General features: G+C 34.3%; 1 protein-coding gene across 1 annotated transcript in view; it reads left to right on the top strand.

The window, feature by feature from the left end:
- LOC106102493 (aryl hydrocarbon receptor nuclear translocator-like protein 1) overlaps positions 1 to 17999 on the top strand; it is a 36346-nt gene that overhangs the window by 15015 nt on the left and 3332 nt on the right. Inside the window, exons 3-8 of the mRNA XM_013281994.1 lie at positions 11913 to 12065; positions 13325 to 13432; positions 15777 to 15848; positions 16639 to 16975; positions 17232 to 17349; positions 17971 to 17996. Coding sequence (XP_013137448.1) covers positions 11913 to 12065; positions 13325 to 13432; positions 15777 to 15848; positions 16639 to 16975; positions 17232 to 17349; positions 17971 to 17996 — 814 coding nt within the window. The remainder of the gene's footprint in view (positions 1 to 11912; positions 12066 to 13324; positions 13433 to 15776; positions 15849 to 16638; positions 16976 to 17231; positions 17350 to 17970; positions 17997 to 17999) is intronic.

The raw sequence follows: 17999 nt of genomic DNA, 5'->3' as shown, positions 1-17999 counted from the left end.
TGTCCACACGAGTGCTAGAGGCTAACTACGAGGTAAAAACGTAGCCCACGTTCTTGTCTATACATCCCTCCTTGATCTGATATACTTTTGCATTTTGCAATTTTAAAATATTGATTACTAGCTGTTGCTCGCGAATTCAGCCGCGTGAAATAAAAAAAAATGTTAGCCATACACCCTATGTTACTCACAGATAAATTAACTTTCTAATGTTGAAAGAATTTTTCACATTGCCTCAGTAGTTTTTACGTAAATCGAATACATAAAAAATTACAATACACAAATCTTTCCTCTTTTTAATATTACTATAGATTTGTTCACACTTTGAATTTAGTATGAAGTTTAAATTTAATGTTTCCGAGAATAGTTAGTTTATTGATTAATATCTATCTGACAACAATCCCGGTCCAGTTAAATCCGTGTGGCATTGCGCTCTAATGAACAAGATGAGACAAAGCATAATTGTGAAAGCTAAGATATCCTGCAGAGTTATTCGAGTCCACCACTCGACGTGCTTTTAATTATGAATTCCAGGAACTGTTTCTCTTTGCGACGTAACTTCATAGTTCTCACAAAAGCTTTGCGATGTTACCTTTCGTGCAGTTATTAACATTACTTACGATTTGTCTCTAATTTACAGTGTCGGTATGTAATATCGCTAAAGATGAAAACAATTTTATACACATGGTAAATTTGAGTTTATTATAAAGATTTTTTTTTAATTCTCCGTAACTGCTGCGACTTCGACGGGACTTTTTCTGAAAATTAGCTTGCGCGTACGAGATATACTTAGACCATTTTTTTTAATTCCGCGCGTTCGTAATACAGAACGAATGTTATTTTTTTAATTTTTTCTCGTAGTATTCAAGGCTTGTTGTCGACAACTTTAACTGTACCAGATTGTACGTTTATCCAAAGGATGACCTCACAATTTGAGCGATGAACGTTTTGTTTGGTTAACAAACTCGCCGTCAATCTTGTCGTGTCGTTCCATCAGCTTTGCCTTTGTTATGTCGCCTGTTTGGTTATAACATTTAAGGGGGTGTACAGGCAAGGGGATATAATAGTCGCAAGGGTTGTCCGGCGCTGCTGTACTGCGAGCGAGTTAGTCTGACGCGTGGAGCTCACTGAACGGACGTGTTCGGCACCAACAAGAAATGTCGCGCGATTACACTTTAGTGCATGAGTTCTACTTGCACATGCATGAGCTACAGCCCCCGCCGCAGCACTACCAAAACTATGATATGACACAGTAAGTCAATACAACACGTATCCCTCGCTACTTTCAACTTTGTACATCAGAAAGTTTTGCAAACTTTTTATCAACGTAAGCTTTTATAAGAAGAAAAAAACTCAATATTATTATCTAAATTAAAAAATATGATTGGAAATACATTTGAGAAATATCACTGGTTTGAAAATTTTATTCTATAATTTTTCAAAAACAAGTACGTTGATATTCTTGTATTAATTTTTTACAAAGTCCGTCTTCAAGATCCAGTGTATTGTAATTTATTATGCACACTTTAATAATAATAGTACATTAATGTGAGAATGACGAAACAGTTTTTCGCATTTTAATGAACCTTCAGAGTTAAATTTAATTGATATTTTACATTAAAAATTCAATTTAAATTGTATTGTTTCTTGCTATAAATGTTAATCTTTTCCTTTAAAATTTGAATAAAATCTGCGTGTTTCTTCAAATTTAAAAGTTATATTAACAATTTTGTTTTACTATTTTGTGATTTGTGATTAACAATAGGTACAGTGCATAAATTGCTTGTATAAAGGGTTTAAAGGTCTTTCATAAATCTAAATCTGTAATAATGTAAACTTTTATTCTCTATATAAAAAAACTAAGATTTTAAGTTTTTTTTTTGAGTTTTTAAACTACAGCTCATAACATTTTGAATTTCGGTTGGATATTTATAATACGAAGACGGTTTGAGCCTTAAACATTAAGTTGGGGAAAAAGTAATCTTTTATTTTAGGTAGATGGCTGTTGTGATCGACATCTTATAAAGTGTCCATTGTAGAGTTTTAGATTTATGTTCTTTGTAAAGGTGACGGTTCACACTAAAAAACTTTTAAATATTATTTCTATGGTCCATTAAGTTGAGAGTTACAGGATGTTCCGGAAATGGATTTTAAAAAAATCATTTTACGTTTTTTAGGGCAAAATACAAACCAGGCGGCTAAAATTTTAAATGATGGTTATGATCTCGATGCTATAATTGGCAGCGAGAAATTTTGGTTTCTTACAATTTGTTCACATATTTTCAATGTTAGAAATAACATATAATTAGCGCAGAATTTACATACACAGAGATAGTATGTTATTTACTAACAAGCCTAAATTTTAAAAATAGTTTGATTAATTAGTGTAATTACATTTATATAGTCTAATTTAATATCATGTATGAGCCAATCTTCATTATCAGTGATGTTATAGACGTTTTTGTTGTTGACTTTGCTAGCTAAATTTTTAACATCGATAATTTATTAATAAAATAATCGAAATCGAAATTTTTCTTCACTAAAAGTTACCGTATCAAGATAATAAGCAGCATTCGCAATTTTAGACGTCTGACTTGTACTTTGACTTGAAAAAAATTAATGAAAATATTCATAGCATTGTCGTAGAATGTGAAATGCATTTAACCTATAACATCACTTAGCACAAGTTTCCACGCCAACTCACTAGATGCGATAAAAAACGTCAGCCGATAAGGGCTTATGAAACTACCGCCGACTATAACATACTACGCTATTCTTAGTTTTCCATAACATTACTACTGAAGGCACAATATTTTCAACTGTTGAAACTAACCGATTCAAGAAATTAAAAAATAACAATACAACATCCCCCTGTATATCATTTAAAACATTGAGACATTTAAAGTAGATTTCTATGGGATCTGACATGTTAAAATACATTTAAAGTTAATTGTTTGAGAAAAAATTTAAATAACATATCCGAAGAATAACTTTTCTAGTGACGTTTTCTTTCAGTTAAGGTATATGAAATATTGAATACTTTTGTTGCTAAGTAGTTGTTTGCAACAACTAGACCACATGCGACCTAATAACCTATTAATTAACAGAACTTTAATTAATAAGCCATACCCATTTTACTCGTATGTGCCTAGGAATCGAGTAACTCTTAAGCAAGTAGCTTTAACATGCTGAGTATAGAAGTCATAAGGTTTCTTGCTTTTGCTGGATGCATATTTTATATTTTCATTTTTAATAACTTTTATATTTTGCAGATTAATCTAAAAACACCTCATTCCTATAGTAAAAATATTTCCATAATTCCACTAAAATGAACTAGGTTGTTCTGATATTCCTGTTTTTCCCAGGGTTGTGTAGAGAGAGGTGCGTTCCTTTGGAGATCGCGGGAGCCTCTCTAGTTGCACTCGAGTGTTGCTACTGAAGCTGATTTAGTAAATCAATACTCATAAAAGTTTGTGTTTCTCTCAGAAGATAGGGTATCTTTTAAAAATTTACACCCCTTAATGTAAAAAAAAAACTTTACATTGTAAAGTTCCTTTCTTGTTTTCTTGAAACATTTTGATTTAAATCAAAATGTAATGCTATGTTTTCTATCTGTATTTTTATCTGTATGAAAAGGAAACTTTTAATTGCCCAGTACTTTTAATTAAGACACCTTTATCCGTTTTGATTAGCTACGTGTTTCAATCGTTATCGTCAAATAAATTGGTGAACAGTGAGATCGAGTTACTAGAATAGCCATTATTTCTCTTTCCTTAAGAATGGTGTATCCTTTAATATAATATCGATACTCGTTAGCGATGGCTTTTCATGTGAAATGTATATTTTTACTTTAACGAGAGCTTGGTCCACGAGGCTTCGAGGAAATAAGTAAACTGTGCGTCACTACCAATATGGCCGTCCTGTAGCCCTGTAGCCCAGTTAATACAACACTTTTATTTCTGACATCTGATTACTGTCCGATCATGTACATAAGAAATAGAATTCTTACATTTTAAATAATAAAATGCATGTTTAAATAACGCGTTGAATCATAATTACATAGTTCATATTGTCATTTTCAATAAAGATAAATGCTGTTGATTTATAGCACAGACTAAATATCTTTTAAGAAATACAGACTACATAAAAATAGTTAAAAAGCTAACAGTATCGTTATCGATAATAGATAACCTCCTAGTTTTCGAATTCGGCTAAAATAGTCCATTATAAACTAGCATGTGTATTATACATAGTTTATTTCAAATAATTTCCATAAACTAATTGATTGTATCTTGATGTCGTAGTGCTTCAGTGAGGGCGGTGGGCGCTAGGTGGCGCGGGTGTCAAAGTTAACTTGCTTGGTCTTTGATATTTATTAGTTTTATTGTATTAGCTGCGCAAGGTGGAATATTGATCGAGGAAACCTTAGCATTTCTTTGGACGACGGAAAATAATCAAATTCTAAAGACCATAACCATAGCTTTGATTAATTTATTTTTCGATAACTGATTTGTTATATAAAAACATAAATCGAAAAGAACCCCGAGTCCAATTCTATTAATTTGGAAACTTTACACGAGCACTCTTTCCACTGAAACCTCATAGTAACCTATTAATTTTATACAAATCAATTTGTCTGTGGTTTGAAGACACTTTATTTACGATTGACTTTTTTATTTATAATTTCGTGACTCATTCCGCATTAAATTAAACAAAAAAGTAAATGTAAGTAGCCTATGTGTTCTTCTAGACAGATATCTTTTTAGCCGTTTAGGCTACAAAAACTCTAACATCTAACCGTCTATCAATCCATTTCAACGATCGCATTTATTATATTAGTAATGAAAGCCACAGTTAAATGAAGACGTGCATAAAGCTGCTTTAGTCATTAAAAAGACGTTTATGAATTACGGAACAATAGATGTCGAATATACATACATTTAATTATTAATTTTTACTTAATGAGCGATCAAATTGAACAAATAACACATGTTTGTTAAATCATGTGATAGTCTGCGGCTTTGTTTTACGCTTGATGGACGCTTTTGTACATCGGCACTGATTGCCCGTAGCAGACGTAGCAGTGTCCATTGAAACGCCTTACCGGCTAAGTTGCTTCGTATTCAAGTATTGTTCGCTTCGGGGCGTGGCCTTAACAAGGCGTGGCTGATACTCCGCCCACACTTTAGCTGGATTCATTGTCATTGTAATAGAGAGTCTTTATAATTGTGAGTTTTCACCATCATAACACCGGTAATGCGACAATAGAGCTCTCAACTTTCCACAAAACGTACAGCACAACTATGTTCGTATCGTGTCACGATATTTAAAATTAACCCAAACCAGTAGTTACTTAAATAATTATTTAGTTGTTTTAAGTTTCTTTACCCTACTTAAAAAGTTTCTACAAATCCCGTGCTCCAGCATTCTTGTTTATACTTACGCTACCCGGGTCCCACAATGCTGAGTGTTAGATTAAATTTTATTTGGTCTTGAAGAAAAGTTTCTTGTACAATTTTGGGCTTCTAAATACGTGTAATGTTTTGGAAATAAACCACTTTATGTGATCGGAATATCGTCACTGGAATAATAAAGCAGCGTTTAAAATTAGGGTAATAAACAGGTCACATTGAACCTTACATCAATTGCGATTGTTTCTTTTCTTCCCGGATGATATGTTCCATGTTTTATGAATGAAAGGAGAACCAATTTCCATAGCGCTTATCTTTAAACAAATGATGAAATCTTTGGATATTTTCTCTAAACGGAAAAGCCTACTGGTTAAGTAGACGTTAATCTTTAATTAAAATTGTAACAATTTCAATAACTCATTAGTATAAAAAAGTTGTGGAAATGGGGAATGCTGAGTTTACAATTTTTATTTGGTATTTCCCCAGAAAGACCACGGCAGGCAACTTCAGTAACGTTTTCAACAGTTTAGATCATACTAATATTATAAATGCAAGTATAGATGGATGGATAGATGGATTGATGGATGGATGGATGGATGGATGGATGGATGGATAATAAATAATAATAATAAATTCATTTATTTAACAAAAAGTGGTTACAGAAAATTGACCCAGGGTCCTCGCACTAGGCACAGCCTGTGTCGCGGAGACCCAGCTCAGTGAATTAAATATAATACTAGTTGTACATCATTAGACGCAACATATCTAGCTATAATTACAAAGTAAACTAACTTAACAAATGTAGTAAAAAAAGAGTAAAACATGCAAAATTGCGATAAATTACAGTAATAATAAATCAATGCTTATTAATTCTTATTGCACTATTTTTAGAATTCTTTCTGTGTCCTCAAATGTAAGTTTCAACAACCACGACTTCAATTTTATGGATGGATATTTGTTAGAGTTTATAGCCTAAAAGGCTGAACGGATTTCGATGAAATTTGGTTTGGATGTAGAGAATAGTCTGGAAGAACACATAGGCTACACAGTTTTTTTTATTTCTACGCGGACGGTGTCGCGGGCGAAAGCTAGTATAACATGATTTTCTTTTTTTAAACAGTTTTGTAAAATAGCTTTTAACCTATAATAAGTTTTGTGATTGTTATACGATAGTTTTAATACAGTTTCGGAGCTGTCTTTTTAAAACGATATAGGTGATTGATAATACTTTTCAATAGACAGTACTCGGTAATAATTCTTTATTCAAATGCACGTACAACTTTACAAACGTCACATGTATCTCCACGCAGCATCAGACCTCGGTCCACAATCAGGTCGTATGCGGCACATTTAAATTTGTAATTCTCATCTGGAAGTGACATAGTTAATGGTAATTCATGTAAAAATAACGTAGTCAGTTTCATTTAAAATGATTTGAAATTTTACTGATTTAATTTATAATGTTTGTATTCTATTCACATGATGCAACGAAATTCCGCATTAAATTCGTAGATGTAATATTTCATCCATTATAAAATTCAGTTCATACTTCGTCTTATGGCAAATATCCTGTGCTATTTTAATTATTGAGTTTCCACTATCGAAAGACTTGTACAAAATCATTAAGCCCACTACAGACGATCAGTATTTTTTTTTTATAACATAAGGTGACAAACGAGCAAGCTGCCACCAGAAATCGCCAAAATGACGAAGCGACCGCTGCCCATAGACATCCGCAATTGCAGATGCGTTGCCTACCCTTATCCGACGGAGGAGGAGACGCACATAAAGAGGATATTTCCACTTTCTATGCATCTCCTCCACCGTCAAATCCACTTCCCCTTCACAACCTCTCCTTATAAGAAAAGGGTGGTAAAGAGAAAGGGACTTAAATTAGGCCTCCGGCACCACACTCATCAGACGAAACACGGAATTGCTTCTATTTCACGCCTGTCTTCTGTGTGGTCGTGGTATTACACCGGGCGTGCCGGCCCATTCGTGCTAAGATGTTAAAGCGGGCACTACCACTGGTAAAGTATGTCTGTCTACAATTGATAGTAACTGAACAGTCAAACTGTTTAATATCTGCGTGTGTACGCAAAATTATAATTATCAGTAGAACTTGTAATAAAGTGTGTAGCGGCCTTAATAATATAAATATTATTAATGCGAAAGTTACGATGGATGGATGGATTTGTTAGCATTTGTTTTGTAACCTACACGGCAAAACGAATCTCCATGAAATTTGGCACAGGTTTAGAAAATAGTCTGGAAGAACACATAGGCTACTTTTTCTCCCAGGAATAGTTACGGTTCCCCTGGGATACATTAATTTAGTTTTTTAATGTTTACTCTATCATTGTGCAACGGTTCTACATATCTTATTGAAATTTGGCACATATATAAAACAAAGTCTGGAGTACACATGTGATAACATCCCCGAGAAATGTCCGGTTCCCCAGGGATACCTAGCTTTTTGTTATTTATATAGTTCGTATGTTTTCTAATACCACGTGGACGAAGTTACAGGCAACAGGTCGTTTTTTCATATTTTTAAATTCCTTAAGCTATGTTAAGTATCACACAAATCTTGTTATTAAGATATATTGAAGCCGCATAAACCCTTCTCACCTCGCACTTCAAACCACAAGCAGTAAATGATTAAACTCAATGTCAATGATGGTTAAACAATAGCATCTCAATTTATGTCAATTAATATCATGCAAGAAAAACTATCCGTTGATTGCATTCATTATGGACTAGTGTAGTATAAAATAAATATACTTATTTGAACGAGTTGTCGCCCGCAAACTTCGTTAACGCAAATACATCATCTTCCCGAAATCTATATTTTATATTACAAATATACACTCCAATTTTATTATATGTAAGTATTGATAGATATAAATAATGCAATTCTTCATCTATTATGACAACATTAATTGTAATGTAATCATGTAGAAGTCTCAACGTTGTAACGTTAAGTAATTATCTTTATAAGCTTACCTGTTTTTGTATAAAATAACTATTAATAGGTTCATAATTTATTTTATTTATCTAATGCAATGTCGAACTAACTGTAAATTTTTCTAAAGTAATTATTTCAGATTTTTTAAATTCAATTACACAGGCTGTGATTGAAAACCGTACAGAAGTCTGAACATGCCTCACAAAATCGTCGTAGCATAGAACGTAAATTGATAAACTATTCATCTTTCGTGTTGTTAGATATTCGGACATTGTGTTTATTTCCCGGGTAATAAATATGGATCGAATGTGAATAGGTTAACCTGAATAGATTTGTTATTTTTTGTTGATGTTTTTTCTTTGTTATGTTTTTATAGTATAAGGTGACAAATGAACAAGCAGCCAGCGGAATTCGCAAATATAGCGAAGCCATCACTCTCAAATCAACTCAGGAGGGGACGCACAGAAAGAGCATATTTTCTCTATGTAGGCGTCCCATGCTCCGCCACATCCTTTTACTAGTTTCCCCTTTTCCTCATGCGAAATGGATGGGAAAGAAAAAGGGGCTAAAACTAGGCCTCTTGGATGCACACTCATCAGACGAAACGCGAAATTTCTTCCACTTCACGGCGGTCTTCCATGTAGTTGTGGGATTGCACCGGGCGATCTGGCTTGTTCGTGAGGAGATGTTAAATCGAACTCTACCCTTATATTAGTGCTCCAAACTGGCCATGTTTGCAGTGTGCTGCAATAACCACTAAAGTATAATCAGCATTTAACTTAGACGATGGAGGGGATAGAGGCTGTGCAAAACAAGGGGGCAAGGACGTGTTGCTTCCGCATTTGCACTATACTGCAACACGTAGCCACTACCACGGTCCCATACTTGTTATTCGCACGTAGCATAAATCAAACAAAAAAATATAACCTTTAAATTTGTCTATAAGAAAATCATGAAAGTTAGGTGAATTGGTACAGGATTGTTCCAAGCTTATAAGTGTAACATGTAGAGGCAATTAGAAAGCAATTTGCATGAATTACCAAGTGTTAATTTATTTTCTGAGGACGCTAAAGTTGATGCAAGTTCTAATGTTTACTTCAATTGGCTTAGATATGATTGATAACTTTTGTTATTGTTATGAACTAGGTCACTGGTGCTTGTAATAAACCGATATTGTGAAGTCGAGTTGGTCGCGCAAGCCCGTAGTTACGCTCGTCTCACCTCGCACTTGACACCGTGTGCCTGCGCGAGCGCAGAGCGGCTTGCGGGCCGGCGGGGGAGGGGGGGGGGCGAGGGGGCGATGCTGTCACCGCGTTATCGCGCACTTACATAACCTATCGTAATTGCTTCGCTAGAGCATAATAGTTCGCAAAATGAATGCACTTTGTTTTCATTCAAACATTGCTTGTTGATTGTTTTGTTGACATTGCATTTTCTTATAAATTAACTTCAGTGTTTTGTAAATTAAAATCAACACACTCTATTCTTTGTGTTTATTTCTCACAACATATCCACCCAAAGGGACGACTAAGGGACTCTGAGAGCTGTTAGACATCCACGTATTTTACAGCTAAAAAGTGTTTTATCATTAATATCATCAGTATTTGTCTGCCCACTGCTGACCATATTACCCCATTGCCTTCCACAGAATGCGGTCTTCCAACTTTGCGCTTCCAACGACTGTGTATTAGTACACTAAAAAGTGTTTAGTGTACCTACTAGTATTACAACATTAAAATACTATTAAACTGAATTTAAATTTACAATTCTGTAATCGATACAAAGCAAGCCTGTACGTAAGCCTATTGGTATATGAATTTTTGTAAGTAAAACTTCCAATAAAAATAGCAACAAGCATCTAAACACACAATTGCAGTGTCAATTACCAACAATCGATCGAGGTTAGAGTAATGCCAAGGCTACAAGATGCATATAAATGCAAAGAAATACTAATGTGTGTTTGTAAAATATATGAGCAGTCTATTAGAGGAAAATTATTACGTTTAACTACGTCTCAAAATTCAAAATATCTCTTCTACATATCTGTACCGACTCATCACAATTCACGCACTCCATCCATACTTTTCTACGTTATAATTTGCACAGTAATCAACAAGCGTCTCAGACTGTGTTATCGTAATAAACAACGTATTATCTTACAATACCTGTTGTACATATTGATTCATTTAGTCTTAGTGCACTCGCGTGAATCATAGAAGCAAAACAATCGAAGCTAGGTGCTCTAGTGCGGTTCTAGTCGTTATCGGTAAGTGTGTCAAAGCGAGCAATGTCAGGGCCACTAGCCTATAGGTGAATAGTTGCATTGCGCGCGCAAAACCGTTTACCTATTCATAATGCACTGACAGCACACTTGTTTATGTCACCGACCGATTGTGATCTTCGTAAATGCTTAAACTTTCGAAATTACTGTACCTATTATTAATCAGAAACAGAAAGTATTTTGTTGTGTCTCTCCTTAGAGATAATGTTGCAATGTTATAAAATGTTTGTTAATATTGATCGTAATAATGTTTATTGATATAATCGGTTTTTAGCGCATGATTTGTTATACAGGTTGTTTTCTGAAATCAAAGATGTGTGATGTGTATAGTTAAATTATGAATTGACAAGATTCACAATTATTTAGTAGCATGTACATTGTGTGACTGTTCGTAGCATGTTTGAACGTGCGGTTGTGTTTATCATTTACTGTCTTCATGTTAAGGAAAAGGTATTTTTGTATATAATCATTTTGTATATGATCACAATACAAGTACAAGTACTGCGCAAAAAGGCGTGTACAAAAAATGCATAAAATTTTAAATCTACGTTGTTTTAGTGTAACATTTCTAGATTCTGAAATCAAACTCCTTAGTTTAACAAATATGGTAATACATGAAGTATTGTTCATAAATATTTTGCTGTGAGATTTTTAGATGGTATGAATAATAATTCGTACCATTCGACTATAGGACGGGATGTTTCTGTAAAATTTAGATAGATGTTTGATGTTTATAACACGGCCAAAATCAAATAGGATTTTCTACGATTGATTATATTTTTGTTGGCTATTCTTATCTTTAAATCAGTTGTATTTAGCGAGCATCCGATCGCCTAATACTCCTGGATCCCATCATCCAAACGATCGACGTCCACAAGACTAGTAGATTTGTTCTTGACCGTTTTGTCGTAACGATTCGAGTTCGATTATAAATTTTCGTCGTTAGTTTTAAATCTGCTGTTAAAATAAAATGATTGTACATCCACCACAGATTGCTGTTGTTTGTTCATTGTTAGGACAGCAATAGTTACCATTGCACTTTTTACTGCTGTTACAAGTGTTGTTACTTAGGGAAAACGAATGTTTTCGACTAAAATACGATAAGGGTTTAACACTAATAATTGTTTTAGCGATTGAAAAAGTTTTGTTTCTAGAAATTTAGCGTGTTTAAGTAAGCTCTAGTATATTGGTTGATTAATTGAAAATCAATATTTAATAAGTGTGTGTATTGAGATTGATTTTAAATATTATTTTGTGGGGCGAACACGGGCGCGGCCCCGGCGTACGAGCTGACATCGGTCATCGGTTGTGAGGATGGTGACCAACTGGGTCTGCACACTCCTTTTAACACCAGCTCCCAGCTCACAACCCACCAGAATGATCTACGCAAGAGGAAGAACAATAACTAGTGAGCTAACACTATTCTGTTTGCTATTTAATATACGTGCCTTTTATTCTATTTTGTATTCTGCATTTATTTGTAATTTTACTTTTGGAATTTTAAATTAAATCCAATGAATACTGCGTGTACAGAAACGACGAATGAAATAAAAGACGGCTGTTCTAAAAAGACATATTGAGAAATCCAACTTATTTTTACCCAAAGTTGCTTAGTCGGCGCTGTTGGAAAAGTGTTCCAAATATTTTATACTTTTTATCTGTGTGACTTAAATATGTTGGGTTGTGACATTTTAAATCAATATCAAGTTGAATTAATGCCTGGTCTTCTGTGTAGTTAGTTTCTGGACACCGTATTTATTAAAATGGATGTTTTTTAAATACGTTTTTTTTTATTTCGTTAGAAAGACCTCTGCATGCCGCTTAATACAACCGCCTTTTAAAGTTGTTTTTACGTATGTTGTGGCCACATTATCGAGTTGACGCTGTTTATTGTTTGTTAACAACGTTGCGGAAATACCATTGTCACCCAATAACACTCACCCTGAAGATGGACCCCGGAGAGGTCCGAAACTGTCGGTGCCGGTCGGTGTCGGTGCTGTTCACCGGAATAAACGTGATTGAAAGCCGTTTAAGAATTAGTTCTAATTCATGGAAAAGTTTGTGTTTAGGCTTACCTATAATACAAAGTTAACTTAAACTTCCTTTTTACATTACAAGATTAGCTCACCAAGTTTTCGCTTTCAAGATAATGTGGTCTCGAGGTGAATTAATTTTGCTTTTACTAACAGTAGCATAAATACGAGTAGAATATGTTTCTTTTTTTTTAGCCCATTGTTAAAAGCTGCAAATGATCTATATGGATGCCTATCATTCTTTGATTAGTTTCGTCTAGTAAGGTAAATTGCGTAAAACTTCACATGGGTATTTTAGTTGCAAAATTATTTGGTAGAATGAAGATGTGTCAATAACTGACTTGACGATTTTTTTTCATACAAGTTATTTGTAGAAATAAAACACTCTGTATATCATCTGACGTCAGAAAATTGGTTTCGATCATCTATAAATAAAATTCCGAACGAAATGGCAGACTTACAATGTACAATTAGTTACATAAATATCGTATCGAAAAATTGAATGGAAGTTTAAAAGTTTTTTTATTGTTTACGTAAGTTAATGTTCCGTTGCTTAATTTTGTTCGCTAATTACTTTAAGATGATCTAATCAAGCGATGGAAGTGTTGTTAACGTTACTTATATGGTTTGTTAGCTCGGAGAGCTACGATATGGCCAATTGCGAGACCACGCTGGCCACGCCTGCGCCGCCGGCGGTCACGGTACTCGACAACGGAACAAGGAAAAGAAAACCTTCGTCTTAGTAAGTATTATCAATTTTTTTTATAATTGTTTCATCAACAGCTTTAGTCTTTATTTTGTTCAGGATAATTTGAGAAATTACGACATTCATATCTGTTGCTATCCTGTCATCCACCCCTAAATTTAAACTTATATAAAAAACCTTACGTCTGACATATGCTCTTGCTCCATTATGACTCTTAATGGGAACAAAAAGTTTATAAAAAAAACACTTACGAAATTCGAGTTTTAATAAAAGTTAACTTATAATTAATTTAACTAAAACATTCCCAGAAAAAAATATTGCAACTTTAATACTTTTTACTTATGTAAATCAACTTTTATCGAAGTATAAGTTTTTCAAGGTAAATTTTATCTGGTCAAGGAGTTTCTTTGACCGATACGTAAGAAAATTAAAAAGGTCCTAAAAACATCATCTCCCCTGCCTTATCCTACTCCCGTAGGGTCGGCGCACCGGGTTTTCGTCCTCCAAAGCATTCTATCATCCGTCATCTCAGTCATCACTCCCTTCTTGATCATGTCACCTTTCACGCAATCCATCCATCTCTTTCTAGGTCTACCTCTACCGATGTACCCCTCCACGTTCATAACTAACATCCTTGTTAAAAAAAGGTCCTAAAAACGTTGTTAATTATTTATTCAGAGATGTGTTATTGTCAAATATCAAGTATTTCTGCTGTAGGTATACCATTTCTCCACACAAACTTTAAACTGCACAAAACTGATTTTTAAATAATAATAATAATCATTCAATTCATTCATAAGGCAAACATTACATATTTAATTACACAATTGAAAACAAATCTGATTAAGGGACAGATGTTACAAGCAAAGAACCACAAAAAATATATACATACACACATTAGTAAATATAAAAGTAATGAATTTTTTTTTACTATATTTGCTTTGCTGAATGGATTAGGCCTTTACTCAGCTAAGTGCTTATTACTTTATAGCAAACCTTTTTCCAATGTTTCTAGACCTCGTATCTACTCTGTAAAAATATATTTAGATATTACGAACTTCTTCGCGGTCGTAGCCGCGGGAAACAGCTAGTACAATTATACTTTCAATAAACTTTTAAAACACAAGTACTAGTTAGTTAAATCTCATTGGAATAAGCGAAACTAAAGCTGTAACCGAACAATTAAGGCAATTAATTGGAATCCAAAGATTCTCCTAAGGCTTTTAGGGCTGTCGAAATAAGAAATTGGAAAAAATGTTTAAAAGAAGCAAAGAATTCAATTAAAGTCTCGGTGTAATAATATGCATTATTTCTTCAGTGTTAAAAACACAAACTATCATAGATCAATTGCATTGCTGTCGTAAAATGATAGATGCTTACTGACTAATTGAAACTAAATTAGCTTTTGACAACCCTAACCATTCGTAGGTTGCCGGTGGTAACGGTGTTGCGTACCCTCCGCAAAATCGCACCTGCCTCTCCTTACCTTTGACTAGAACGTACCCTTTGAATTGCATCTAGTGAAATATCGTCCCCTACTCGTTGCCTGTAATTTTCCTTACAATGTTCGCAATGGTCCTCTGATATTAATATCGAGATAAATCGTCTTCTATTGACAAATTGTACAACTTTATTGAAGAAAAAAAAATTACGTCATTGAATTTGCTTGCGGATTGTTAACGGGTAAAAAATATTTTTTTTCAGTTTCGGTGCAGATATTTTATTGTTTCTTTTTAAAAAACAACGACAAACTATTTCAAATAAGTACTGGATAACATTCGATTATTAACATTAAATAAAAATGCACGGATTTTTTTTTTATCAAATAGTGAAAATCACTAAAAAGAATCAACTTATTTAACCTTCAATTGCGGAGCCATTCTAAACCGCACTTGTTCTTTACACACTTTTGATGTTTGTATTTGAGTAAAAACTTCAATTAGTTTTGTAGATATTTGAAATCGATAGTAAAATTTGTTCCCTCCAAAATCAAACTGATTTCCCATTGCGACAAATTGTTCGGTATATGATTTGGTTATTAATGTTTCGTAAGTCAGTGAATATGACTTGAAATTACAAACTTGTAACACAATCGTCCCGAGGGCAACTTTCCTTAATTTAACCTTGTGGTTACTAATCAAAATTGTACGATATTTCGGCTCGTGCAAGGGACTTCCGCAAACATAAGACGACGAAAACATTTTTCATGGCCAACAGGAAAATGCGACTTATTGCCAACGTTTCTCTAAGTATGTTCGTTTGGAAATTTAAATCTAATATGTATAAATAACATGTTATTATATTTACAAGATTGACTGGTAACTCCATATAGGTAGAAGGTAATTCCCTTTGTTAATTTAATATTTGTAATTGTCAACAGTAGCGTGGCAAGCGCCTACGATGACGATGGCACAGACGACGCGCGCTCCACAAGAACATGCCCTGATAAAAAGTAAGTACACGCACCACATTCTTGGATTGCAAGTTCGTTATGATACAGTTTACTACAGTCAAAGAATAAAATTCACCTCCAACTTATGATCCAATATTATACAAACTACATTAGAGCTATAATTTAATATGTATGTTGCCATGGCAAGATCTCGACCTAATTGCATAGGGCATAATTTGTCATTTCACTAGAAGCGATAAGTAAACGTCCTCGACTGTACATTTCTAAGTATGAGTTCCTGTTAGTGGCTTCCTCTTAGCTACTTCATCTAACCTTCTCAACAACCTCTATGCCATAAAGTAGTATATTTTTTATAGAGACGTTTCTGCAATACTTAAATGTTTTATGTCCTTTGATATTTTCTAACGTAGAGTTGTAACGATGTCGCAATTCGATGCGCGAGGTTAACGAGTTTCAACACTTTTAAAAGTAACTAAGCTTTCGAATTAAGGTGTAGACATGTACGATTCCAAGAGTTGATTTGAATATTAAGCATACACATGTTAGTTCCTAGTCAATTTTCTAGTTTACGAAGGAGATAAAGATTTTCCTTTAATCACCGCATTATGAATACAGTTGCAGTGTTATTACACATTTTTAGTAGTTAGCTAATTATCGCTAATTTGTGTCTAAGTCGATCGCAAATTCAACAACCCTTGATCGTCAGTGCACGACAGCGAGCCGAGCAGTGCCTCGCCGAAATTTATCTCAATAATCGGTGCCTTCCTGCCCTCATTCAGTGACCAGATCAGTCTATTACGAGAGACCTGCATAAATTCATTCTCTGCAGACAAAACCACAGCGAAATTGAGAAGCGTCGTCGCGACAAGATGAACACTTACATAACAGAGTTGAGCGCAATGATTCCGATGTGCGGTGCGATGTCGCGCAAGCTGGACAAGCTGACAGTGCTGCGTATGGCAGTGCAGTATTTGCGTACGGTGCGAGGGGCGCTCTCAGCCGGCCCCCTCACAGCTCGCCCCCGCCCCGCCTTTCTGTCGGAGCGTGAGCTCAACACGATGGTGTTACACGCAGCACACAATGCATTCCTTCTCGTTGTCGGCTGTGATCGTGGACGTTTGCTCTATGTATCCACATCTGTTAGCAGAAAGCTGCACTATGAACAGGTCAGTTAATCTTTATCGTTGTTCCAACTAAACTTCTATACTATGTTCATTTACAGGAATTCATTAAGCAAAGACAAGAGTTAACTTTTAGTTCCAAGGGATTCATACGATCTTGGACCGGTGACTTGTTGGTGGCACGACATCTTGTACAATTAGTTGCTTTACGTTGAGGCCATGTAATTTTCATGACTTGGTATTTATAAAAGGAATCCTTATATTAATATTACATAAACTGACCTAAATGTTAATATTTCAGTCGGAGTTACTTGGACAGAGTTTATTCGATATCTTACATCCCAAAGACGTGGCTAAAGTTAAAGAGCAACTCTCGTCGTCGGATCTGAGCCCGCGCGAACGACTCATTGATGCCAAAAGTTAGTACAACTTTGATTACAGACTACCTCCTAATATTTTAACGACATAACCTGTTAATCTTGTTTTTTTATGATTTGTATTGTTTTGTTTCTTTTTGAGTTGTATCTAACTTTGTACGCAGGAGCTATAAAGTACCAATTAAAAGACACTTATTTTTCCAAACTTGTAATCTGTATTAGCAATGCGATTTACCCTTATTAGCTTCTGGCAATGCGAATTGTGCAAACTACAATATTTCACTGTAACCATCTGATGTAACTAGTCGTTTGTCTCATGCAATTCGGTATTTTCCTCTATAAATCTTTATATAGCTGTGATAATGCATTTATCGTTAATTTGCAATCAATTAATATTTATCGACTTCGAATAAATAGTTCAAGATATCTGTTTAACACAATTAACCAAACGTTTTAGAGTTTTGTTTATTAATATATGGTCCAGTATCTTTTAACTATTTTACGAGTGAATATCTAAAATCAATTTATTTGAATTATCTCTCTATTAACAACGTATGCCACACTCAAGTGTTCTTTTATGCAATCAGCATCTTTAAATTTAAAGATTTTTTTATGTTTACAATATCAATGGGGACTTAGTATCTAGTATTTGTATATGTGCAGCAATGTTACCAGTCAAAGCGGATATGGTA

This window comes from Papilio polytes, unplaced genomic scaffold (assembly GCF_000836215.1).
Source record: "Papilio polytes unplaced genomic scaffold, Ppol_1.0 DF824292.1, whole genome shotgun sequence".
In the NCBI taxonomy this organism is placed as follows: Eukaryota; Metazoa; Arthropoda; class Insecta; order Lepidoptera; family Papilionidae; genus Papilio; species Papilio polytes.
Note: the sequence above shows the minus strand (reverse complement) of the source record. Positions and strands in the feature narration are given on the sequence as shown.